General features: G+C 38.4%; 1 protein-coding gene across 2 annotated transcripts in view; it reads left to right on the top strand.

Annotated features, from left to right (window-relative positions):
• The window catches only part of man1a2 (mannosidase, alpha, class 1A, member 2), a 122,826-nt gene that overhangs the window by 74,149 nt on the left and 22,705 nt on the right, over positions 1-25,972 (top strand). For both annotated transcript variants that reach the window (XM_048603235.1, XM_048603234.1), the window contains 4 exons: positions 6,406-6,529; positions 7,918-8,011; positions 22,535-22,650; positions 23,893-24,112. In XM_048603235.1, the coding sequence (XP_048459192.1) occupies positions 6,406-6,529; positions 7,918-8,011; positions 22,535-22,650; positions 23,893-24,112 (554 nt within the window). The remainder of the gene's footprint in view (positions 1-6,405; positions 6,530-7,917; positions 8,012-22,534; positions 22,651-23,892; positions 24,113-25,972) is intronic.

Raw genomic sequence — 25,972 nt, 5'->3', positions numbered from 1 at the left:
CAGATATGTGGTTGCTTATTGACACACAGGGGCTATAAAATAGTCTTTTCTAAAGTAGTCACTCTGTCTGCTTTTCCAACTTGTATGTCACAGATGTTTCTTAACTTGCTTGACAACATAAGACATTATATAACATGCAAGGAAATGGATTCTAATATCCAGCACCTAAATTAATATGTAATGTCAATATTCCAAGATTGCCTCAAACTAAAGGCATAGTAGGAATAATAAGATTTGCTGTAAAGTAAACCGTAATAAAGATTCAACTCTGAAGCTACTATGAAGCTTGCATTTGAGAAAGTAATAATGGATTATTTAGGCCATCTTGTAGAAGCATGTGGTGAAGGGACAAAGTAACAAGCGACTTAAATAGAGATTCCTCTACCAAATGTGTAGAATTTTATAGTTATGGCCACTGAGTTATGGTGAAAAGGCCATCTTGCATTTTTATTATTAAATTCTTGAATGTTAGGTCTTTTAATATACTTCTATGTTTTTACCACACTTGTGAATATTCTGAAAAGCTTTCTTTTTTTTAAGCAATATTTAGAAGGTAGCTAAGATAATTGTCTAAAAACAGGTGCAAATTATTTTAGTTAATTGCTGGCCTTGAATTTAAAAACTTGATCACAACCACTTTTCATTGCTGGTTTTTGTGAATTGGTCCTACACAGAATAAGTGTAAATGATGTTTTAAAAACCTTTTATCATTTACAAATTACTGTCCTCCACGTAGCTTTTGATGTCCACTCTGCATTTAATAATTGATCTAATTGAGTATATCAAGTGTAGTATTTGTTGTAAATTGACCTTTGTTTTGATCAAGTGTAAAGGACCAATTTGCTTAGAATGGAAGTCTTGTTGCTTGATGATATTACTATTTGAGTGTACAGGCTTGGAAAAAATAGAAGAATGTGTAAACACAAGGGACGCCTCGGGGATTATTCAAGAGAGACTTGTGAAAAATTTCATCATAGAGGTTTGAATTGTTAGTATGTAACAACTCTCAGGAAAAATAAGACATGCTGTAGAAGCTTTTTGTCTTGCACTTAACACAACAGGTGGAAGAATGTATTTCTTCATATGGAAGGACAATTTATACTGCATGAGAAAACGATGCTGATTGGTTAGAAAACAGACTCTGGTTGCAGTGTTGCCATGACAAATGCATCATGGAACTATTGTCTCTCATGTTTTTTGTTTAATTCAATGAAAATGGAATGGACATATTCCTTTTTCCTGCAAATGAATAGACACAAGTGAGCTATGTATGAACCTGACTGACAATTTAAAAATTGTCTATAGCTGTCAGTGTAATGTTTAGCACACTGAGAATATTTGTTTGTTGTTTATTTATTTAGTGTGATTCCACGATTTGACAGCACTAACAGCATTTTAGCAGAGTCTTATAAAATTATGAAGGGCCTTGCTGGGCAGATTAGGGTAAGATAATTTCTTCTAGTTGGGGTCTTAATGATGAGGGCTAGTTCTTTTAATACTGAGGGTAAGAGAATGAGTAAATAGTTCAGTTCAGAGTTGTGAAACTATGGAATGCCTTGATGTACGGACCAGTTGAGGCAGAGGCAATTGCATTGTTTTTAAATGGTACTTGATTAACTGCTCGAAGCTGAGAAAAATCCAGAACTCTGGGGGCTATCAGGAAGAGGGATTTGTTTTCAAAAGACAGCACATTGAATGTGGCAAAAGGCTTTTGTTTATGTAGTAAACCTCTATTTCTGTGAATTTAGAAAGCTTTCTATTGAGACGAATTGCCAGGCTTAAGTCCTTAAAACATAATCAAACAGACTTTATTCAGGAAAAGATTAATTTTATACACATGAAAAATATCTTAATGACGACAGAAGAGCCTTTTAGTGCGTAGGCTCAGAGTGTGTAATCTTTAAAGCTTGCACTCTAAAGAATATTAAAATTGATGCACAGTATTATAGTGCCACCCAGCACCTTGTCTCCTCTTTGTGTTAATGTGAGTTTCCAGTTTAAGTACAGTCACCCCTTGTGTTGTCATGGTCTCGTAGAGCAGTGACAGCCTACCTATACTTTATGGACTGTAACATGAAGTGAAGTATTTTGTTGCAGTTTCCTGGCTTTTGGGTATTATGCTCAGAAGTTTTTCAGAATAATTGATAATTGAGTAATTGATTACAAAATGTAGCTTCATTTGCAATCAGTGAAGCATCTTTGACTGTTTTTAGTCTTTATGATCTTGTCTGCTGCCTTGCTGCATATTATGTTTAAGGAAAATGGTGGTGGGAGAGGAGGTGCCATTTGTAACTGAACCTGACTCTCTCTTTCCAGTGGGATAGGCCGTAATTATGTGTGGGCCTCGCAACGAGCGAGCATTCTTGCAGAGTTTGGCACTCTTCATTTGGAGTTCCTCCACATTTCCTGTTTATTGGGGAATCCTGTTTATGAGGAGAAGGTAAAATCTGTGGTTACATGTTTGGGGAACAGATATGCCCAGTATTGATGTGCGACACTAAATTGCATTGCATGATTCTGAGAGTGGTCATGTTAACAGTTTTCTGCTGTCACTCTTGGTCTTTGTTTTTATTTCTTTTCTAACCCATTTTAGAGATGTTTTCCCATATAAGCTGCTGTTTTTAGCCAGAAATACTTTTTTTCAGGTATTAGCCAAGAAAATACATTTCCTTGCTAATTGTTAGTGTAGCTAGCTGTTTGTGGACTTAGTTTTTATTGATGTCGCGTAAGGTTTTGGACTTTCAGCATGGTGTTTTACATGAGTTTACTTTCAGGAATAAAAAAGTTTTTTATTCAGATTAATTATGGATAAAATCGACAAAATTAGTAAACTTCAGTTTGAGAGTTCTAATACTGGACAAAAAAATACATAATCACCATTGAGTGTTTATTAATGTTTTTAAATTGATTTTTCAGTGCAAACTATGTCAGCACTGTTCAGTTGGTGATGCACTTCATTTTGGATTTGGGCTTTGAGCTAATAATCTAAAATGTCATAGTGCTACATTGTTGAAATTATTGTTTGTAATTGAGATGAAAAATGGAAGCCTTGTCTGTCATTTCTGGTTAAAGTCAAAGTATGGCTTGAATTCTTAGAAGGTGCTTCTATTGGTTTCCTGAATGACATTGCTCTTTCAGCCATTACATACCTTTAGAATAAAAGCACAGATCTTATGGAATCTTATTGTGCAAAAAGTGCCTGGCATGCTTATTTACTGAGGTCACTGCATTTGAATACATTTTGAAGTGTTCTTGAGATAGCTGAGACAGAAATTGTTGCTAAAATTTACTTTTTCTTTTCCTCCAAAATTTCAGTGCAACTGGTCATGAAATCCTCTCCTGTTGGGAAAGATCTTTCCAACCTTCATTGATCATCTTAAGAGTAGTAGTTTATATGTATGAGCATCATTCTAATTTCATGATTGTGGACATGAAGTTCCCCTCCAAGCCACATATTATCTTGACTTGGAATGATATTACCATTCCATCATTGTCATAAGTCAAAATCCTGGAATTCCTTTACAACTATATTTTAAAAAAGCAGTTCATCGACATCTTCTCAAGGGCAATTAGGGATGAGCAAAACATTGGCCTTGTCAGCAATGCGTACATCCTGTGGAAGAATTTATTCTTTTTTTAAAAAGTGCCGTATCATTCAAATCTGGTTTTTGCTCAATCCTAATTCCACTTGGATTTAGCAGCAGTTTACTAAATTTAGTCAGTTAAGTGTTGCTATTAAAAACCATTGCATCACTTAATGCCTTTCAAATGTTAACAAATGTCATCATAAGGGTGTTCAATTGTAGACCTAGAGGCTGAATTTTTTTGTACTTTTGCCCTCATGCTATATCAATAACATTAATATAAATAGCTACCGTTGTTTGCATCACAGATCGCCCCTCTCAACTGATAGTGTAGAAGGGACTGTCAAATTGCTATACCTTAATTTGGAAATGTTTGAATTAGTTGTGAAGTTTTTGTGTGCTTTTGTGATATGCTTTTAGAGCAGACTGTGCGCAGAGTGAAAATAGATTTATCTGCCAATCGAGTTGTCTTCATTCTTGAACAGTTTTATTTTACACTCATTTCCAGCTTTGCAGTAATATAGTTTTTAGGGAATGAGTCCTAAATGAAGTTTAATGTCATTTCTTAAAATGGGGACAATGGATCCAAAAGTTAATAGTGTTGGGATGCCTGACTTTATGCCATGTCGGCATTTTCTTATTATTGTCGAGCACTTGTTTTCATCAGAATTTATGAAACCAGGTAATATTCATACAATTGTTGAAGCATTTGCAGACCATTTACAGAATGGGAAAATTGTTCCTGCATAGGTAATCTGTCATCTCCATAAAATCTCAAATATTAACCTCCAATCAAATTGATCAGTTTTCCATCTGAACGTTTGCATAGATCCCATCTTTAGTTTATAGTTTGCTTCAGTAACTATAGTTTATCCATTGTAACCTCTTCAGCCTGGAATTGTGAAATCCAGAAACGCCAGTTATCCGGAACTTTTTTTAACGTGACCCCACAATATTCTGACTCATCATTTGCAGCACTGCAGTAAATCTCTGACGAGTGTAACCCAGTTAGTGACTGTATCAAGAGTGTGGAGAAAACCAAGAAGCCATGTGGCTGCCCTGGGGAAGTGAGCAGTGGCTTCAAGCTTTGCTATTTCTGCTATTGTCTGCCTCCTGTACAGACTTCTTGCCTAGAGATTGAATTGCACTTAATGGCAGCTTGACCAAACGTGAGGGAGAGGTCCAATTACTGTGTGCGAGAGAGTGGAGAAGGGCTGATTATTTGTGTGCGCTAGGGACTGCTTATTTTGTGTAGGGATCATTGGAAAAGGAGGGGGACTGATCTAATGTGTGGTAAGTGATTCATTATTGGTCTGTCTGGGAGGGATGTAGAGGGGTTGATAATTGTGTGTGTGGGAGAGGACCAGCAGGGGGAGAGGCTGTTTAATTTTGTGTGTGAGTGCATGTTAAATAGGGTCACATTGAAAAATAGTTTGGGGAACACTGGTATACGGGGCACAAATTAAGTCAGAATGAAAACCAAAAGAACTGCAGATGCTGGAAATCAGAAACAAGAACAGTTGCTGGAAAAGTTCAGCAGGTCTGGCAGCATCTATGGAAAGAAATCAAGGTTAATGTTCCCGTTCTGAGGAAGGGTCACTGTATCCAAAACGCTAACAACAAATTAAGTCAGGACGTGAGAACTTTTAAATGACTTCAAATATATATTACTGTGATACGTAAACATGAAGGAATGTTTACAAAGGAGAGGAGAGATTAACTGTTGATAATGTTCAGTTTCATTCTGGATGGTTGCATATCCCTGTATATATTATTATGTATTTTCAAATGAATGGATTTGACCATGCTCATTTTATGTCTTAACATTAAGTTCTGTCGTACAAATTGACAAATGTGTTTAGGCATCCTAACATTATGTTCCAGAAAATTTCAAAATCCAAAAACTCCTTGTCTCTAAGCATTCTGGAAAGGTTGCAGTCTATTCTGATTGGAAGCAAGATACACCAAAACAAAAGCTGGGTTCAAGGCTAGACTCGGTGATTTATTTGGACGGTATTGTCTATATTGGTTGATTGGGCTCAACCACATTCCATATTTAGCTGTAGGCTTGTTAGGCTAGGCCCAGGGCTAGAATCTAGGACGTACAATTGTTCAGATTTGCAGCAGGGCTGCTATCAATGGAATTGGTCTGAGATTAGCTGACGTTACATGTGGGATCCTAAGTGACAACTGGATGGTAATAAAGTTAACAACAACAAATGAAAATACCAGGGAGCATTGACCAACAAAAGTAGTCATTTTTTCTAACAACAGGAAATTTTGAATTCATGTTGTTGTTATGGCCTATTCAGCACACTTAACTGAGGATGGCTGATATTCACATTGGTGCATAAACTAGACTGATTTGAGTTGTTATTTTAGTAACATTCTAAATATTAGCTGAAAAGAGGTATAGCAGTTTTTAAAGTTTGGAAGGAGAAATGCTGCAAGTATGATCATACAAAAATATAGTTGTGTTTGCATGATAAAATGCCAGAGTGCCATTGATATTTTATTAGAGTATCAAATGGCAACTTTGACATGGGAAAAAAAATGTTGTTCAAGAAGGCAATCATATGTATTTGAGATGACATAGAGATGATGCAACTATTGGTTAAACACTTAATTTGAGAGTTCAGTTGTTTATTTTGATTTTTTTTGGTGACTACCTGAAGTAGAAATTTATGGTATCCATCTTTAGGTAGTTATTAGAATCCAATTGCTTGCCATCTTCACTGTGCTCAACCATCTGATAACTGGCTTTTGCTCTTCTGTTTGTGATTGTATGTTTTTTTTTCTTGCTGGGTTCTTGATTTACCAGTGGTGTTGGACGGAACTGGGGCTGGGCATCTGCTGGGAGTAGCATTTTGTCTGAATTTGGGACACTGCATTTGGAATTTGTGCATCTGAGCTATCTGACAGGGGATCCCATCTACTACAAAAAAGTAAGTGTGCGCTACCCTGTTCATAATGCTTTCTTTGTAAAATATGAGAAACTACTGAACCTTGACTTTCCATGTTTAAAGTTATTGTTTTGTTTTGGGAGTTATCAGTTACTTGGCCATCTGAAGAATTGTTTTAGGGAGTTCATCTTGGCTAGTATATTATATTCGTGAATGATCTCAACTATAGGGGTACCCTTAAGTTATTAGAAAAAGGGAAGACTGATGAATCATCATCTAGTAATCCTGTGCTCTAGGATTCACAATCCCAAGTTTGATTTCAATTTCCAAAAGGTCATGTTACAATACTGAATTCAGTAAATCCATTAATTTTGTTGATTGACATCAGAAAATGACTGCAAAGGTAACTGGATTGTCATTAAAATATTCAAGATATTTTCTAGTGCTGTTCGCAATAGAATCTGTCAAACCTAATAAGTGAGAGTTTTTTATTGAATGTTAGTGCCCCAAGAGCAAATATGGATTGGCAATAAATATTGTCTTTCCCATACTGCCCACATCTCAACACTTATAACCCGTAACTCCAGAAACCCTTAACCCTCTCATAGTTTGGAAGTTCTTGGAAGTTTGCTTGGGTAGGTTTGATGCCAATAGCTACACTTATGAAGAACTAAAACAAAAAGCCATCAATTAGTGAAAGTTTAGCTTCAAATTGTATAAATGGTTGATCTTCTGAATACCAAAATACTCATTGCAAAATTGTAAATTATTCATATTTATTATAACCTCTAAAGCTACACTTAAGTAGAATTGAACTAATATGTAGAGCCTTTGCACACTTCATCAGTGATTTTGGGATTAGCAAAAATCTTGGTTTTGGATGTGTTTCTAAACAATTAAACCTGAGCTATATCATTGGCCTTGATGGAGGCCATGTAGTTCACCTGAGGCATACATTCCAATGTAGTGTTTGATGAAATTCCTTATTTCTCAACCATGGCCTGTTGTCTGTTTACTCTCAGTAATCATATACCGTGTATATGAATGCAAGGTGACGGTATTGCTGGTGGGTAATCTTACAATTTACGATCTTACCTCAAGGCAAAGGTAGTACTTAAAGGATTTAGTGTTCTAGTAATCACAGCTTCCCAATCAGATGTTCAGGGAGTTCAAGTCCCAGGAGTGTATGATATTTAAAATTGCATGTTGCAAGCATGCCTATGTTTGTGTTGTGGTAGTTTTAACAATAATATTGATGAAGGCTTGAATTTGGTTAATCTGTGTTCTTATTCTAAATACACATGAAATGGAGGACATCGAGAAAGATGATTATTTCAACAATTTTAACAATGTCATAGCAAGATAACACTAATAAATTAACGTGTTAATAGCGACACAATTGTTAAAATTAAATTTCGAACTAATTGCAGGTGTTGCATATTCGGAAGTTGTTACAGAAAATGGACAGACCTAATGGCCTGTACCCCAACTACCTTAATCCAAGGACAGGGCGTTGGGGTCAACGTGAGTATTATCTAATAAATGAAGAGTAATAATTATTCATGATTGAGAGTCTAAACTTAGCGCATGATCTTTTGAAATAGGATGCATTTAGTTATTTTTAATCCAGTTGTTGCATTAAGCTTGTTTCGAGGTACACTGCATGGCTAATTTTGAAAGGCTTTGCTCTAAGCTCCATAAGCCCCAATTCATTCATAGTGAAAGCAGAGTTACAGTTTTTACTCCATTCCCAGAGTCAGTACTAATCAGTATCTGTGCTGAAACCAGAGAATTTTCAAATTACATCTTCTGGTCGTTTGAAATGAAAGTTGCCATTTCTACTTATTGAACACTAATTTTCCAAAAAATAAGTGTTCTTTGGGGTTTAATGTTTAACCACTTGAGCCCTCCTTCATCAGCTTGATGGCTAACAAAACTTTGGTCCACGTCATTTTTGACTTCACCTGTTTAAATAAAAATGGTACCGCAGCAGATGGTCCTTCAAAAAAACTGAACCTAAACTTAGTGCTGTTGAAGATCTTTCCTTTTCCAATGTGGTCTGACTCAATTTTTGCAGTCTTTTTCCATTTAAATAATATTCAGCTCCTCGATTCTTCCTGCCAAAGTGCATAATCTGTCATTTTCCCATAATACATTCCATTTGCTTGGTTTTACCCGCACACTTAAACTCTACAGAGGGATGTAGACAGGCTTTGTCATCCTCACGTGCCTTCCTACATATATTTGTGTCATCCGCAAACTTGGTGATCGTACATTTTCCTCATCTAAGTTAATATATTTTTGTAGATATCTGTGATCCCTGTGACACTCCACTCGTTATACATGCCATCCTGAAAATGGCTTCATTATCCCAACTGTTTGTCTTCTGCTAGTTAGTCAGTCTTTTAGCCATGTTATTATACCACCTTCAACACAATGGGCTTTTGTTAAATTGTTTTGTGTGTTCCTATCAAATGCCTTTTGGAAATTCAAATATATTGCATTTTTTTTGTCAGGCATGATTTACCTTTCATAAAGCCATGTTGACTCTGCTTGATTATGTTATGAATTTTTAAATACTCTGCTTTTGTATCCTCTAATTGTACTGTGTGCAATTCTAGTTGCCCTGCCACAGGAAAGACATTATTAAATTGGAAAGGGTTTAGAAAAGATTTACCAGGATGTTGCTGAAACTGGAGTGTTTGAGTTATAAGGAGAGGCTGGGCCTTTTTTTTTCATTGGAGGTTGAGGGATGACCTTAGAGGTTTATAAAATCATGAGGGGCATAGATAAGAGGAATAGGCAAAGGTCTTTTCCCTAGCATGGGGGAGTTCAAAACAAGGGGGTATATTTTTAAGGTGAGAGGAGAAAGATTTAAAAGGAACGTGAGGGGCAACTTTCTCACACAGGGTGATTCATGTGTGGAGTTAATTGCCAGAGGAAATGGTAGATGCAGGTACAGTTGCAACATTTAAAAGCTATTTGGACAAGTATGTAAATAGGAAAGGTTTGAGGGATACGGGCCAAATGCAGGTAAGTGGGACTTGTTCAGTTTGGGAAACTTGGTTGGCATGGGTTAGTTGGACCGAAGGGTCTGTTTCCATGCTGTCTGACTCTATAACTCTAACAGATGTTAAGCTATAGTTAGCTTTTTCTGTTTCCCTCCCTTTTTGAATAAGGCTATTAATCTTCAAGCTATTTTGTCACCAGAAGGTAATTTAGTATATCAAACCCACCCCAGCTCTAGATAGAAGGAAACAAACCTGCAATACTCATCAGCCAATCAATTCATGGCCTTCCTGTGATGTCGCGCATTGTTCACTTTGTGTGTTTAGTTATTTTGGTAATTGCTCCTTTGAGTGTTGAAGATGGCTAATACAATACTTTTCCAATTCTCTGTTCATATTCAATACATGGGATGAGTTGTCACTGGCAATTTTCCAACCGAGAGACAATTCCTGAACTGAAGGATACTTGGAAGATGGTTATCAGTGTATCCACTATCTCTGCAGATACTACCTGTAAAAATTTTAGAATGTAACCTGTCAGGTCCTTTAGCCCCATTTATTGCCCTAGTACTTTTTCTCTAGTGATAGTTATTTGGCGTATTTCCTCTCCTCTGCCCCCTTTAACCTCTTGATTATTTAGTATTTTTGGAATGCTGTTTGTGCCCTCTATCATGAAGACTGATTCAACATATTGAATCAACTCCTATGCTGTTCCATAGTTCCCCATTATTACACATCATTTGTTCAGCCGCTTTCTCCAAGGGATCTTTGTTCACTGCAGCCTCTTCTTTTTTTATATATTTAAAGAAGCCCTTAATTTAAAATGAAGCCCTATTTTTATGTAACTTGTCAGTTTTCCCTTATAGGGATGGACAGTAAATGCTGGCCAGCCAGAGACATCCAGGTCACAGAATTGAATAAAAGAGAATGTTTTATTTTCTCCCATTGATTATTTTTGGTAATCTTTCAACTTTTAAAACTTCTCCAGTCCTTTGATTTGCCACGAGTCTTTGCCATGTGTTGTATTTTTTTTATTTTAATTTGATGCTACCCTTGGCTTCCCTGGTTGGTTTATTACCTTTCTAGAATCTAATTTCCTCACTGGGATGTACACTTGCAATAATTTGAGCTTTTCTGTTCTGTTGCTGTATACCTATCACCTTGCTATCTGCCTTCCATACTTGGTCTGGACTACATGTGACTTGAGACACACAGCATTGTGTTTGAGTCCGAACTGCCTTCTGAAATTACCTAGCAAGCCCCTCGGCTGTGTCAAACTGTTAAAAAGTCTTTTTTAAAAAAAAAAAAAAAAAAAATGAATCTGGACAAACTACATGAACGGACTCTTTGTCTCCCCCCCCCCCTCACCCCCTCTCTTGCTCGCTCTCTCACTTCTACCTACTCCCTGTTGAATCAATACTGTTACATCATAACACCACTTGGAGAAAGTGGTGAGGGTATACAATGAACACTGGGTGGCCCATCCACCAAGAGTTGCTCAGTAGAACTGTTACTGACCAAGCTGCTAGAGTCTTAAATGAAGTGGCTGCTAGTCTTGTCCTTACTAATCTGCCTGTTGCAGATTCATCTGTCTATGACAGTAGGAATGACTACTGCATAGTCCATGCAGAGATGATGTCCCACTGTCACATTATATTGTGTGGCACTGTCACCGGGATAAATGGAATAGATTTTGAATGGCTCTAGAAAGCCCAGTCCTGATGCTTAGACTGTTCCGGCTGGTGACACTTTGTACACCGGTGATTGTTTCATGCACAGATGCATGCTGAGGTTTTTATGTGATACCGGAATACACAGCTTGGGTCTGAGGTGTTCCACCATATCTGTATTAACTCACTAACAGACATAATCAAAATATGCTGCTTTAATATACTTGCCATTTTATTAACAAGTCAACTGCCTCTGATCCTCCATAAAGTTGGATTGCCCAGTTGTCTAAGTACCATCATTGACCTATTTGATAATCTTCAAGCTATTTTGTCGCCAGAAGGTAATTTAGTATATCAAACCCACCCCAGCTCTAGATAGAAAGAAACAAACCTGCAATACTCATCAGCCAATCAATTCATGGCCTTCCTGTGATGTCGCGCATTGTTCACTTTGTGTGTTTAGTTATTTTGGTAATTGCTCCTTTGAGTGTTGGTGATGGCTAATACAATACTTTTCCAATTCTCTGTTCATATTCAATACATGGGATGAGTTGTCACTGGTAAAGTCCACATCTATTACCTAACCTTAATTACCCTTGAGATGGTAGTTACTTGCCAACTTGAACTGCTGCGGTTCATCCACTGTAGGTAAACCCGTAAATCAGATAATGATTCCATTCTAAAGCAAAGCTTTCTCTACAACTACTAAATGAAATAATAATAATGATAATAATATCTAGCCTGAACATAAAAATGGTAACTTTGTACATTTTTATGCTAACTATTGCTTTTACTCTGACTCCTGATCTGTGCAGTATCCTTTGTGGGTCTGATTCTTAAGAACTGTGTTGTAACTGGCCAGGTTTGTTTTACATATGCTCCTATTAAATATAAGATGCCGTAGATCATGGTATATATAAGTTGACCTTTTAAGCTTTGAAAATCTTCCCAAAAATGGGACTTATGTACCAAGTTTAAAGTGTGAACTACTGGTGCCAAAGAGCACATTTCTGTTCATAAACCACCATGCATGTCCTAATCCGTGCACATATCATGAACTACCATGTACCCTCATGCATGAATTAGATCGCAGACATCCTATCCAAATTTAAGCTGTTTTTCAAAGGGTGAAGCTATGCCTTTAGGTTTAGCTGTTGTAGAACCAAATGCGTAAATGGTGAAAATAGAGATATAGCTTTGGAAACACTTCAGACCTGTCTCAGGAGAACAAGAGAGATTTTTCTAAGCTAGGAGAAATGCTGGACCAGCTTCTTGAAAAAGTAAACTTTAAAATTCACCATCTAGAGTTGATATCTTACAGAACAGCCACAAGAATCAGTTACTCAATTTGTTAGTAGATGTCAAGCAGTCAGTTGAATTTTACCATGGTATGAAGGAGGAGCTGTGTCTATTTTTGGGTTAGAAATTCTCCTGCAGCCGAAGAATTAAATGAAAACCTGATTTTTCTAGTGCATGATCCATTTAACCACAACAAGATCTAAGCATCCCTGTATACCAGTCACTGAAAGTAACCATGCAGGTGCAACAGACCGTGAAGGTGGCAAATGATATGTTGGCTTTCAAAGCGTGAGGATTTGCATGCAGGAGAAGGATGTCTTGCTGCAGTTGCACAGAGCCTTGATGAGGCCACGCCTAGAGTATTGTTGTAGTTTTGGTCTCCTTATCCACAAAAGGATATCCTCTCTATTGATGATGTGCAACAAAGGTTTAGCAGACTGATTCCTGGGAGGGCAGAACAGATGTGTGAAGACAGACTAAATTGGTTAGGCCTATATTTATTGGAGTTTAGAAGAATGAGGAGGGATCTCAGAAACTTATTAAGTTCTGCCAGGAAGAATGTTCTCAATGGCTGGGGAGTACAGAACCGGTGTCTCAGCCTAAGGATATAGGGTAAGTCATTGAGGACTGAGATGAGAAGAAATTTCTTCATCCGGAGATTAGTGAGCAGGGTACATGATCATATTGTGTGACTGAGTAGGCTCGAAGGTACGAGCAGTCTACTCTTAACTGCTGTGTTTCTATGTTAATTGATATGGAGACAGGTTAGAGTCAGATGGGAATGAAGGTGAATCAGATAGTGTATGGAATTCATTTAGATTCCTACAACCGCTGTCACTGAGATTGCTGGTTGTCCAGACGAAGATTTTCTTCCACTTCACCAGAGAGAAGCTATGTGTCACAATAAAGACAGAGTCTGCATCTGTGTTGACACAACACACTCAAAAGTTGACATGAGGGTTAGTGTAATCACCCTACCAGTCAGAGTCCCAAAGGCTGTGTACTTGGATCATTGGAAGTCTTGGTACAACCTACTATAGCAAAATTGTGTCATTGAACACCCATCCCTTGCATTGGTATACTGATGTTAAAATACAGCTATGCCAATTCTGTATGGAAACTGTAGATATTTTACCTGGTGGACATGAATGGACCAGCAGTAGCAGGATTACCAACGTATGTAGATCATAATAATGTGACCATTCATGACATGATGAACTTACTACTTGCAACAGAAAAGATCAAAAATATTTGCATCCAGTCAGCCCAGAACCTGCAACAATTTTACTGAAATGGATTTCATGCCACAGGAAAGTTCAAAGAGGATGTTGTATTGAACCTCAAAGAAGATGCAATTCCATCATTAGATCTTTCCAGAAAGTGCAATGTTCATATGTAAAGGAAGCTTTAGAAGTGAACTGGATGATATGGAAAGTCATAGTATTATTCATCATGTACATCAACATACAAATTGATGCAGTTCTGTTACCTGTGTGCAAAATGAAGATGGCACAATTAGGGTTGTTTGGGCCTACGTTGTCAGAGCTTTCTCTTTTTTTAAAAAAAAAGTGCCTAAAATTCAAATGGTAGAGAAATTAATCACAAATTCATAAACTCAGTTCTTCAAGCTGGATGTCAAACATCGATATTAGTCAGTTCACTTGATTTCCTGATGATGGCAGTTCATTATGGAGGACCTTTTCTTCAATAGCAAGAAATGTCAGGTGAATGTAGGTCAGATCAAGTTATTTTGCTCTATCTTTACAAGCTATGGAAGATATCTCAATCCAGGCAACGTGGAAGGTTTAACATACATGCTTTTTTCCCCAAAATAGAAAGCATCTGTAGAGATGTCTTGGATGAAGTTTTTGAGAAGATTTGTAGCTCAGTTTGTGGATGAGGTGTAGGCTTGCTTGCCGAGCTGCTGTCTTTGGTTGCAGACATTTCATCACCCTGCTAGGTAGCATCATCAGTCTGCCTCCGGTGAAGCATTGGTGTTCTGTCCCGCTTGTTATTTATATGCCTTGGTTTGCTGGGGTGAGAAAAAGAGAACAATAACCGACTACGTTTCCTGGACTTAATGGTAGAATGTAAGAACACCGGGGAACTCCAGACTAGCATATATAGAAAGACCACACGTACGGACCAGATACTTAATTACTCCAGCAACCGCCCCAACAGCCACAAATGGAGCTGCATCAGGACATTATTCAAACAGGCATACCGCAGCATTCCAGAATTGCGCAAAGTAGAACGGGAGAACTTATACGGAGTTTGTAAAAGGAATGGATACCCAAAAAGCGCAATCTGCCGTTACTTCCCGCAACAGACCACAACACAACCGGCCACACTAGTCACCCTACCGTACATCAGAGACATATCAGAGATGACTACAAGACTACTCAGACCCTTAGGTATCAGGGTAGCCCACAAAACAACAACCAGCTACTGATGAATGTAAAGGATCCCATACCCACCACCAATAAAACTAACAATGTACAAAATACCATGTAAGGACTGTGAAAAATATTACATAGACCAAACTGGAAGAAAACTGACAATAAAGATACATGAGCATCAACTAGCCACCAAGAAAGACAATCAATTCTCACTGGTCTCAATATACATAGACAGAGAAGGACACGAATTTGACTGGGACAACGTATCCATAATAACATGAGCCAAACAGAGACATGCCAGGGTATTCCTGGAGTCCTGGCATTCCAACCGGAACTCCATCAACAAACACATTGAACTGGACCCGATATACAAACTACTGAAAAACAGAACCGGATATAATGCCAATCACCCCAGCAAACCGAGGCATATAAATAACAAACGGGACAGAACACTGACGCTTCACCGGAGGCGTAGTGACGATGTTACGGAGCAGGGTGACAAAACATCAGTAACCAAACACACCGGCTCGGCGAATGCATTTGCTTTGATTTAATTTACTTTTGTCACGTGTACCTAGGTACAGTGTAAAACTTTGTTTTGAGTGCAGTACAGGCAGATCATACCATACAAAGTATGTCAGGTAATTGAACAGCATGAAGAATACAATGTTGCACCTGCAGAGAAGGTGCACAGAGAGTGAGATCAATATTATATTTAGAATTTAAGAGGTTCATCAGATGTCTAAAAGCAGTGGGGAAAAAGCTGTTCTTTAGTTTGTTCATACGTATATGCAAACATTTATACTTTCTGCCTGATGGAACAGAGCATGACTGGGGTGGGATGGGTCTTTGATTTATGTTGGTTGCTTTCCCGAGACAGCGGGCAGTAAAGACTGAGTCAATGTATGGAAGGCTAGTTTGCCTGATGGACTGGGCTGTGTTCTCTATGGTTTCTTGTAGTCTTGGGAAGAGAGTTGCCAAACCATGCTGTGATACATCCAGATAGAATGCCTTGTAAGGTACATCTATAAAACGGGTAAGAGTCATTGTGGACATGCCGAATTTCCTTTTGCCCCTTGAGGAAGTGGGGACATTGTTGTGCTTTCTTGACCATTGCATTGACATGAGTGGACCAGAATGGATTGATGGTAATCGTCACTCCCAGGATATTGATGTTCTTGACCATCTCCACCTCAGCACCATTGATACAGACGGACATGCCCTCCGTCCCGCTTCCTGAAGTCAATGGCCAGCTCCTTTGTTTTGTTAATGTTAATGGAGCAATTTTTTTCAAATTTCCGAGAGTATATCTGTTCAATGTTTCTGCTAAAGTATCATTAAGAGAACTCATAAAAGACTTCCTCTATTAGGCAAGAGGGCTGTCATGTTTGAATCAAACAAATGTTGTCAACAGAAACTTGTATCCTACAGTACCATGACCCAAGAAAGAATATGATCTTGGAAGTCAATGCATCTCAGAAAGAGCTAGGATTATGTTTCAGTCCCTGCCTGCAAGCAGCAGGACCTGCATAACGTTTAGGCTTGGGCTGTTAAGGAGCAAATAACATTTCTGCCTGTGCCAGACAGGGATCATTTCCACAAGACAGTGTCCGGCGAGGACTGGAGCAGTTCAACAACTCCGCCAACACCTTGCACCCCACCCTCAAATTCACCTGAACTATTTCTAACACCTCCCTCCCCTTCTACACCTCTCCGTCTCCATCTCCAGAAAACAGCTCACCACTGACATCCATTTCAAACCGACCAACTCTCACAACTACCTTGACTACACCTCCTCTCACCCACCCTCCTGTAAGAATGCTGTCCCATACTCCCAATTCCTCCGCATCTACCCCATATGCTCCCAAAACGAGGCATTCTACTCCAGGACATCCCAGATATCCTCCTACCTTTCGGGACCGTAATTTCCCCTCCTCAGTAATTAAGGATGCCCTCAACTGTATCTCCTTCATTTTCTGCACTTCTGCCCTCAAGTACCCCCCCCCCCCCCCCCCCCCCCCCCCCCGACTCCCCCAAACAACAATAAGGATAGAGACCCCTTAGTCCTCATGTACCACCCACCAACCTCTGAGTCCAACGCATCATCCTCTGACATTTCTGCCACCTACAATCAGACCCCACCTCCAAAAAGATATTTCCCTCCCCACCCCGTCCACTTTCCAGCCTCTCGCCTATAGACTCTAGCTTCCAGCATCTACAGTCCTTATTGTCTCCAAGTCAGACTGATCTTAACATTCAATAGCCTTACCTTTGACAAAACAATCACTATCTGCCATTTTTATAAAAATATCTGTATGTAGTTCTATATTAAAACTTCAACATATTGAAATTTATTTGTTTAATCTAACTTGTTTGAGTTTCATAGTGTCTGTCCATTTTTAGTACCAGTTTCAACTCCAGGAATGTTAGGAATTTCAAAGATTTGCTTTAGAATAGTCAGTTTTTGAGTTCTAAAGCAAGGTGTTACCTATCTTATACATTCAAAATAATATTCAAATAATTAAGCAACCAATGCCATTTTATATTTGTTAGTCAAAGCATTGGTTCTTTTTCAACACTCAAATTTTTCAAGTTACTGGAGATTGCATTGTATATGTTCTGCTTGGTTGGACAAGGCATGAAGTGGTCTAACTGGCATCCCTTAAAGGTGTTGATTTTATTTTCTTTGTTCTTGGTGTGTGAGCATCACTGGCAAGGCCAGTATTTATTTCCCATTCATAATTTCCTTCAGAAATGCTGGACGCTCTCTTTTCAAAAAAAAAACAGCCCAGGACATTTGTTTTTGTGGACTTAGGAAGAGGACAGCTGATTTCTCAAAAATATGTTCCAACCACAGCCAACGAAACTGTAATTATGGGATTGATTATCTTGCATTTATGCATTATCAATTGTCTTGGTACGTGTTTCATGAGGATAATTAAGCAGCGAACATCCTGTACCTGTCCTGAAGCTGCTGCATTTTTTTTCCTGCCGGTTCTTTTAGTTGACAGAAAATCAGACTCTGGCACCTCCGTGCTCAATTTTGTGTAGTATACACTATACTCTGGACACCTTTCATGCTGAGTGTGCAGCATGAAAAATGCAATTTAATCTACCCAAACCAAGCATGCAGATTCACTGCAGTCGCTTTTTTTTTTTGTCACTAACATTTCAGTAGTATGTAGTTAAATTAGGTAAATTTCACATTTGGTAGACAAATAAAGAATTAAAGGCACAAATGTTTTAACTAAATCAATGTACTATCCCGTTGGAAGCCATTGTTATCACTTTTAGAATAGGTATTACTGCCTTTTAATTCTAAGGAAATTGAGTCAATTATTTGCTGTGGTGGCTCAGATTGGTGACTGTGTCTATTGCAGCTGCAATATTAAACAGGACTGTTCCTGTACTGTGCTTTGAGAATACATCTGGTTGCTAAGATGTTTCCTAAAAATACGTTTTCTTTGTCTTTTCTTTTCTTTTACTTTCTGAATCTATTCTACACAGAAAGTTCCTTTGGACCTATATTATGTAAGTTTCTAAAGCCTATTTTAATTTTTGCTTGGACCCAACGAGCATCCTCTGAATGCTTCTAGTATGAGCCTTCCTTAGATTTAGCAAATCCATTAAGCTTTTTTCATTATCCTATCAAAGGTGCTTAAATGATGGGAGAACTATCAGACATATTCCTAAAAGTTCTATTTTACTGACTTGTCATTCGAGAACATTGCGCACATATGTACATATAAACTGTAGCAAACAGCACCAAGTCTGCATAGGTCAAAGCCATTAAAGAGGCTGTGATTATTGAGCAGGGAACCCTCTTGGCTTCCTGCATTTTCTTGATTTTCATTTTGTCGGGTACCTCATAGAATCATATGTCAACAGTGTGAAAGCAGGCCATTCGGCCCATTGAGACCATACCACCCTCCAAAGAGCATCCCACCTAGACCCATCCCATACCTGTAACCTGTATTTCCAATGGCTAATCAACCCATTCTACACATCCCTGGACACTATGGATAATTTAGCATGCTAACCTGCATATCTTTGGACTGTGGGAGGAAATCCATGCAGACACTGGGGAATGTGCAAACTCCACACAGACAGTCGTTTGAGGGTGGAATTGAACCCAGTTCTCTGGCGCTGTAAGGCAGCAGTGCTTTCCACTGTGCCGCCCTATCTCAGTGACACTGCCCTAACTTAATTCCAGAACCATTGTAGTTTGTGTTTTGTCTTAAGGTTTGTCTTTCTGTGGAATATATAAATACAAATGATTAAACCATACAGGATTAAAGGATTAGTATGCAGACCCGAGACAGTTACCTCTTTGATGGTTAACTTGTCTAAAAACACAATGAGTGAAGGCTTTTATGATACCTTGTGGCGTCTGCATAACAACCTGAAGCTTCGACGTGTGGAACCAACCTATTTTAATTTGACAATCAGCTATAGAACTGGAATTCTGCATTTAAAAACAGGAAATAATAAAACTCAACATAACCAGTAGCAGCTATGTAGAAGTGGTTTTCGTTTTGGGCTGTTCACCCCATCAACAGAAAGATCATTCAACTGAAAAATGCTCTCTGTACTTCTGTTCTTGGATTCTGCCTAATATGCTAGATATTTCTACATTTTCTTATGTTAAGTTAAATGAAGGAGCATCATATAGTATGGTAATCAGAAAGTAATGTCCTCAACCATTGTCTGTTTGCACAGTTTGTATTCTTTATATTATAGCCTAGGCACATTTTCAATAAATTGTATAAATGAAAGGCATTTTTGCAAGCGTATCCTAAACTTATTGTATTATAATGTTACACAAAAACCTTTTAAGAAGTTCATTCTTGCATTGAATTTTAGAATAAAGTTGAAAAAGCTTTATCAAGGATTGAGAATGTTTATCAAGAATTTGGGTTTTAAGTGGTTTCCATACATAAACACAACAAATGTTTTCATCCAAATTTACAATTATTAAATGAGTGCAATTAATTCATGCTGGTATTACAAGAAGATTAAAATAAGCTAGATAGTCCATTTAAGGCGATGTTAAAGAAGTATCAGAGATGCTGATAGAGTTAGGTAAAATAGGCTCGTGAAGCGGGCATGGACCAGCTGAGCTAAATGGCAGTTTCTGTGTAATTCTACATCAAATTACTTAAGTTTTCTGTTCGTAATGTTGACAGTAAGACATACATTTTAGTGAAAGAAGTTATTATAAACAACTGTGGACACGAAATTCTGTTCATGTGTCAAGTTGTCTGTGCCCATCGTCTGAGCCTCAAGGTTAGACTATTTAAAGGCCTCACTTGCCTTTTACTAATATGTGGTTGAGTTAATGATATGGTTTCAAGTTTTTAGAACATTTTTTGTGCCAGCAAAGATTCCCACTGAATAATGACTAAAATGTGTTTTATAGTATTTTTCATGAAGGATTAAAATGAAAATTCAAGAAGGAAATATCTTTATTGTTCTTATGTTAGAATTAATTTTACCCTTGTCTCATGTTAGCATATTTTAATTTGTTCACATTTCCGTTCATGATCCATACCACATTTTCTACAAGAGCCCATGTTCACAACTACTTGGTTTAGATTAAAAGAAAATAAAGTTGAATTGATGTATTTATTTTAAGATTCACCCTTTTATAGTTGGTTTAGTTCTGTGGCTAATTATTATTTATTATTTAAAATATTTTGTGATGCATTCTGTATATGTCGTGTAAATGTGTGGATAGTTTTAAGATATCTCCTCAAGTGTTTGATCTATTTTTGTGCAAACTGAAGGAATAGAAATGAAAAACTAACAGTATATTGACTGACTCTGTAAAATATAAATGAAAACAGTTTTGAAAGTAGGAAATTTGGTGCCATTTTATTACATCATATACATATGCTTACCATTATTTAATCCATTATCTTTGAGATTTGTTTAATTCATCTGCGCATTAATATGAATGAGCAACAGTGAGTGAGGAGCAATGAGAATTGTTGCCCATTTGTATCCTTTCACAGAAACAATTGGCTTTCCGAAATTATTGAAGCATTTATTTGTAAATATTAACATTTGAACTAGTTAAGTTCTTGACTTTTCAAATTAATATACTGTGTGGAAAATTACAGCTGAAGTCCTAATGCCAATCAGTAAAATAATTTGTATTTGGAAATAATATAATGGCATTAATGCAGAGAGTTCAAAGACTTAATAAAATGAAGCTGCATTTCAAATGATGTGTTGCTTGCTGCTTAATGGAAAATATTAATAACTTAATTCATTTCTTGGATAAACTCACTCATGAAACTGTAGTTCCAGGGTAGCTGTACAGTATCTGTTTTAAATAATCACAATTCATATTTATCATTTATAAATTTGGTAGACCGTTTCACATTAATGCCCTTCCAGCTGAAATATGATTTTTCAGCAAGGATCTTTGTCTTTATCAAACCAGGGGTCCCTGTTAATTTCCTAGCCACAGGTGCCAAGGCCAGCTATGGCTGCAATTATTGCCCGAAGTTCTCTCTCTTACTTTGACCGTAGCCATCTTAATAGTTAGCAATCATTGCATGGTTAAGATTTCAAAGGTGTCTTTCATCCATGTCAGTAATCAGTTTTTATAGATTGCTAAATACTAAATCAAATGCAGCCAAAAGCCATTTGAAGGTTAGCATAGTGGGAGCATTAACATTAAGCAAGGCAAGTTTGCAATTCTGAAAAGAATAGATTGTTAACTTAAAATAATTCCTTAGGTGAACTAGTAATCCTTTGCCCATTGTCTGAATGATTAGAACAGAGGAATTGTAACTATATATAGAGGATCAGGATATTCAAATACAGCAAATTTTCTTAAAACCTACACGTATACTGTCCTCTTCTTTACAAATACTCTGACCTGCATCGAATCATGGAATCCCTACAGTGTGGGAGCAGGCCATTTGGCTATTGAGTCCACAATGACCTTGAGAATAGCATCCCATCCAGACCCCACCCCCAACCCTGTTCTATCCCTGAAACCATGCATTTCCCATGGCTTGAGTCCTTGGCGCTGTGAGGCAACAGTGCTAACCACCGAGCCACCATGTGTCAGCACTTTTTGTTAGAAAAATCACACTAAATTGCTAATAATGCATCATAAAGTGCAATCATAGATTTGAAATTGCTTTTGTGTTCATTCTTAATTCTAGCTCAATGAATCTGTCTTCACGCTTCTAGTTATTTTTATGATGCCAGTAATGCAATTTGCAAAAACAAATTGACATTTATTTCCAGTTTTAAGAAGTTGTTTCTGGTTGTCATTGCACTTGTACACATATTCATAAACTTTTTCTTTCCACAATTAATTTTAATTAATTCTTTCTATTTCATGATCAGTCATGACACTTCTTAAATCTAGCTTTAAAAGATTGTTTTCAGTTGTATTAACAGCTCATCTCATCTGATTATGTGCAGTTGACATTGGCAAACACATTAGGATTTTTTTTCTGTATGTCTTGGCAGTTTGCCTGCCCTTTGAACTCTTATATTTTTGTTTCAAAAAGTTAATCAAATTTGGAGCTTAATTGCAATATGAATAACTTTACGCACTCAACTGAAGTAACTACCACAGACATTGTAAAGCTAGATTAAAAAAAAACTAGTTTTGGATGTAAATTTTGGTATTTCATTTCAATGCAGATCATACTTCTGTGGGTGGGCTAGGAGACAGTTTTTATGAATACTTGCTGAAAGCTTGGCTGGTATCTGATAAGACTGATACAGAAGCAAGGAAAATGTACGATGATGCCATGCAGGTAAAGTAAAACACTGTCTTAAAATGCTGAACATGAGTTTGTAACTTTGTGTAAAGTCCAAAGTTATAATTTTTACAGCAAAAGTATGCACTTGTATTAAGACAATTACTATGACAGACTAATTTACAGGTTGCAGTATAAGTGAAAGGCCAGTTTCACCAATGTTCTGTTGAGTAGCTATATTGCAGAGTATCCTGTGATGGTTAGGGTTAATTAAATCTGTATCAACCTATTTTGAGATAGCATGTCTCAAAATTACGAGGATATTGTGATTAATATTTAGCATACTCCTTGAGTTATGGACTTAGAAGCTGTTATCATCTGTAATTGCAAACTTAAAATGTTGGTTCAAAAAGAACTGGACACAATTGGTGCCACAGTGTATCTTCACTTAGCGGACTCCAATAATATTAGTTTAAATTTTAATTTCAAGTGAAGTTTGCCAATTTAGAAACCTTTCGAACTTGAAACTGGGATAGAGGGAATTGATGCGTTGATGAGCCATACATTAAAACTGTTGCCCATGATGAGTGAGACATCAATTCGGGTGCTGTCAGCAAACAATAACACTGAAATATTCTTATTTGAAGCTGGTTTCAGATGGATGGGAAATAGAAGCAATTTTGAAAAGCAGCTCTTCGGCCACCACCCATAAAAATATGATTGGGAATCAAGTCAAAACTGACCACATGTCGGGAAGTAAGATAACTGAGTCTCACACGTTGAGAAGTCATTTGGGAGAATCTAGTTAGAAGTTTTCCAATAATTTTCAGGGAGATGACTTTGAGAACAAAGATAGCCATGACCTAAATATGCACTGGTTTTACTCAGTGCTAAGATGGACTAAAAGTTATTATATTTGGCTCACTAATTGGAACATAACCGAGCTGCTGTTTTTCTTAATAGTAAGGATGAACAGATGTGAATTGGTGTGAGAGATTTTGTTACAGCTGTGGTATTTTATTCATTTGCTGTTTCAACTGAAACGACTCATCTAACTGCTGATTGTTTCTAAGTCAATTGGCACAATAGCCAGTTTTAGTGATAACTTTGAGACTCGACAATAGAAGCTATTTATGTTACGTTGTATTTTGAGCAATGTTGATATATTCCTGAAGTTAAGACATTCAGACCATTTTTTCAGAATGACTGACATTGAATCTGCGAGAATATCCAAGACAGCCTGAAATTTGTAACAGTGCATTGTTAATCTTTTAATTTTAGTGTTTAAATTTTTGGCAGGCTATTGAAAAGCATTTGATCAGGAAGTCAAACACTGGCTTGACTTTTATTGGGGAATGGAAGAATGGTCATCTGGAGAGGAAAATGGGCCACCTAACCTGTTTTGCTGGAGGAATGTTTGCTTTAGGAGCAGATGGGTCCCCAGATGATAAAGCAGGTCATTATCTGCAGCTTGGTGCAGAAATTGCTCACACCTGTCATCAGTCATATGACAGAACAGGTAAGATATAGCTCTCCAACAAAAGTATAATGATTATAACTTGGTGTTTGCTCAAGATTTTGTACATGGATTTCTTTGGTTGTGCCTCTAATTTTTGAAGGAGTGCCCATTTATGCTGTCTGACACGATATTAATGTGCACTTATTTTTAACTTGTATGGCTGATCCAAACCCCTTTTGGTTGGCTTTGGGTTTTTTTTGTCCAAGAGTACATCAAATGATGAATGTATAAGAATTGTCGTTTAATGAACATAAAAATGTGATTGAACAGAGATGCAAGTAAAACTCAAAGAATTTGAATTTTAATTAAAATTAATTTGGACAACTTTAACCTGAAACATGAGTATCGAATATATAGAGACAACAAGGTGCAGGGCTGGACGAACACAGCAGGCCAAGCAGCATCATAGGAGCAGAAATGCTGACGTTTCGGGCCTTCAGAAAAGGGGGAGGGGAGGGGGGTTCTGAAATAAATAGGAAGAGAGTGGGAGGCGGATGGAAGATGGATAGAGGAGAAGATAGGTGGAGAGGAAACAAACACGTCGAAGAGGCTGGGATGGAGCCAGTAAAGGTGAGTGTTGGTGGGGAGTTAGGGAGGGGATACGTCAGTCCAGGGAGGACGGACAGGTCAAGGGGGCGGGATGAGGTTGGTCGGTAGGAGATGGAGGTGCGGTTTGAGGTGGGAGGAGGCGATAGGTGGGAGGAACAACAGGTTAGGGAGGCGGGGACGAGCTGGACTGGTTTTGGGATGTGGTAGGGGGAGGGGAGATTTTGAAGCTTGTGAAATCCACATTGATACGATTGGGCTGCAGGGTTCCCAAGCGGAATATGAGTTGCTGTTCCTGCAACCTTCGGGTGGCATCGTTGTGGCACTGCAGGAGGCCCAGGATGGACGTGTCGTCTGAGGAATGGGAGGGGGAGTTGAAATGGTTCGCGACTGGGAGGCGCAGTTGTTTATTGCGAACCGAGCGTAGGTGTTCTGCAAAGCGGTCCCCGAGCCTCCGCTTGGTTTCCCCGATGTAGAGGAAGCCACACCGGCTACAGCGGATGCAGTATACCACATTGGCAGATGTGCAGGTGAACATCTGCTTGATGTGGAAAGTCTTCTTGGGGCCTGGGATAGGGGTGAGGGAGGAGGTATGGGGACAGGTGTAGCACTTCCTGCGGTTGCAGGGAAAAGTGCCGGGTGTGGTGGGGCTGGAGGGGAGTGTGGAGCGGACAAGGGAGTCACGGAGAGAGTGGTCCCTCCGGAAAGCAGATAAGGGTGGGGAGGGAAAGATGTCTTTGGTGGTGGGGTCGGATTGCAGATGGCGGAAGTGTCGGAGGATGATGCGTTGGATCCGGAGGTTGGTGGGGTGGTACGTGAAGGCAAGGGGGATTCTTTTTTGGTTCTTATTGCGTGGACGGGGTGTGAGGGATGAGTTGCGGGAGATGTGGGAGACATGGTTGAGGGCTTTCTCGACCACTGAGAGGGGGAAGTTACGGTCCTTGAAAAACGAGGACAACTGAGATGTACGGGAGTGGAATGCCTCATCCTGGGAGCAGATGCGGCGGAGGCGAAGGAGTTCGGAATAGGGGATAGCATTTTTGCAGGAAGGTGGGTGGGAGGAGGAGTATTCTAGGTAGCTGTGGGAGTCGGTGGGCTTGAAATGAATATTGGTTTCTAGGTGGTTGTCCGATATGGAGACAAAGAGGTCCAGGAAGGGGAGAGGTATCAGAGATGGTCCAGGTGAACTTAAGGTTGGGGTGGAAGGTGTTAGTGAAATGGATGAACTGTTCGAGCTCCTCGTGGGAGCATGAGGTGGCGCCGATATAGTCATCAATGTAACGGAGGAAGAGGTGGGGTTTAGGGCCGGTGTAG

Source organism: Rhincodon typus, chromosome 11, assembly GCF_021869965.1.
Source record: "Rhincodon typus isolate 14 chromosome 11, sRhiTyp1.1, whole genome shotgun sequence".
Lineage (NCBI taxonomy): Eukaryota > Metazoa > Chordata > Chondrichthyes > Orectolobiformes > Rhincodontidae > Rhincodon > Rhincodon typus.
The sequence above is the reverse complement of the archived record's forward strand: the minus strand, read 5'-3'. Positions and strand labels throughout refer to the sequence as shown.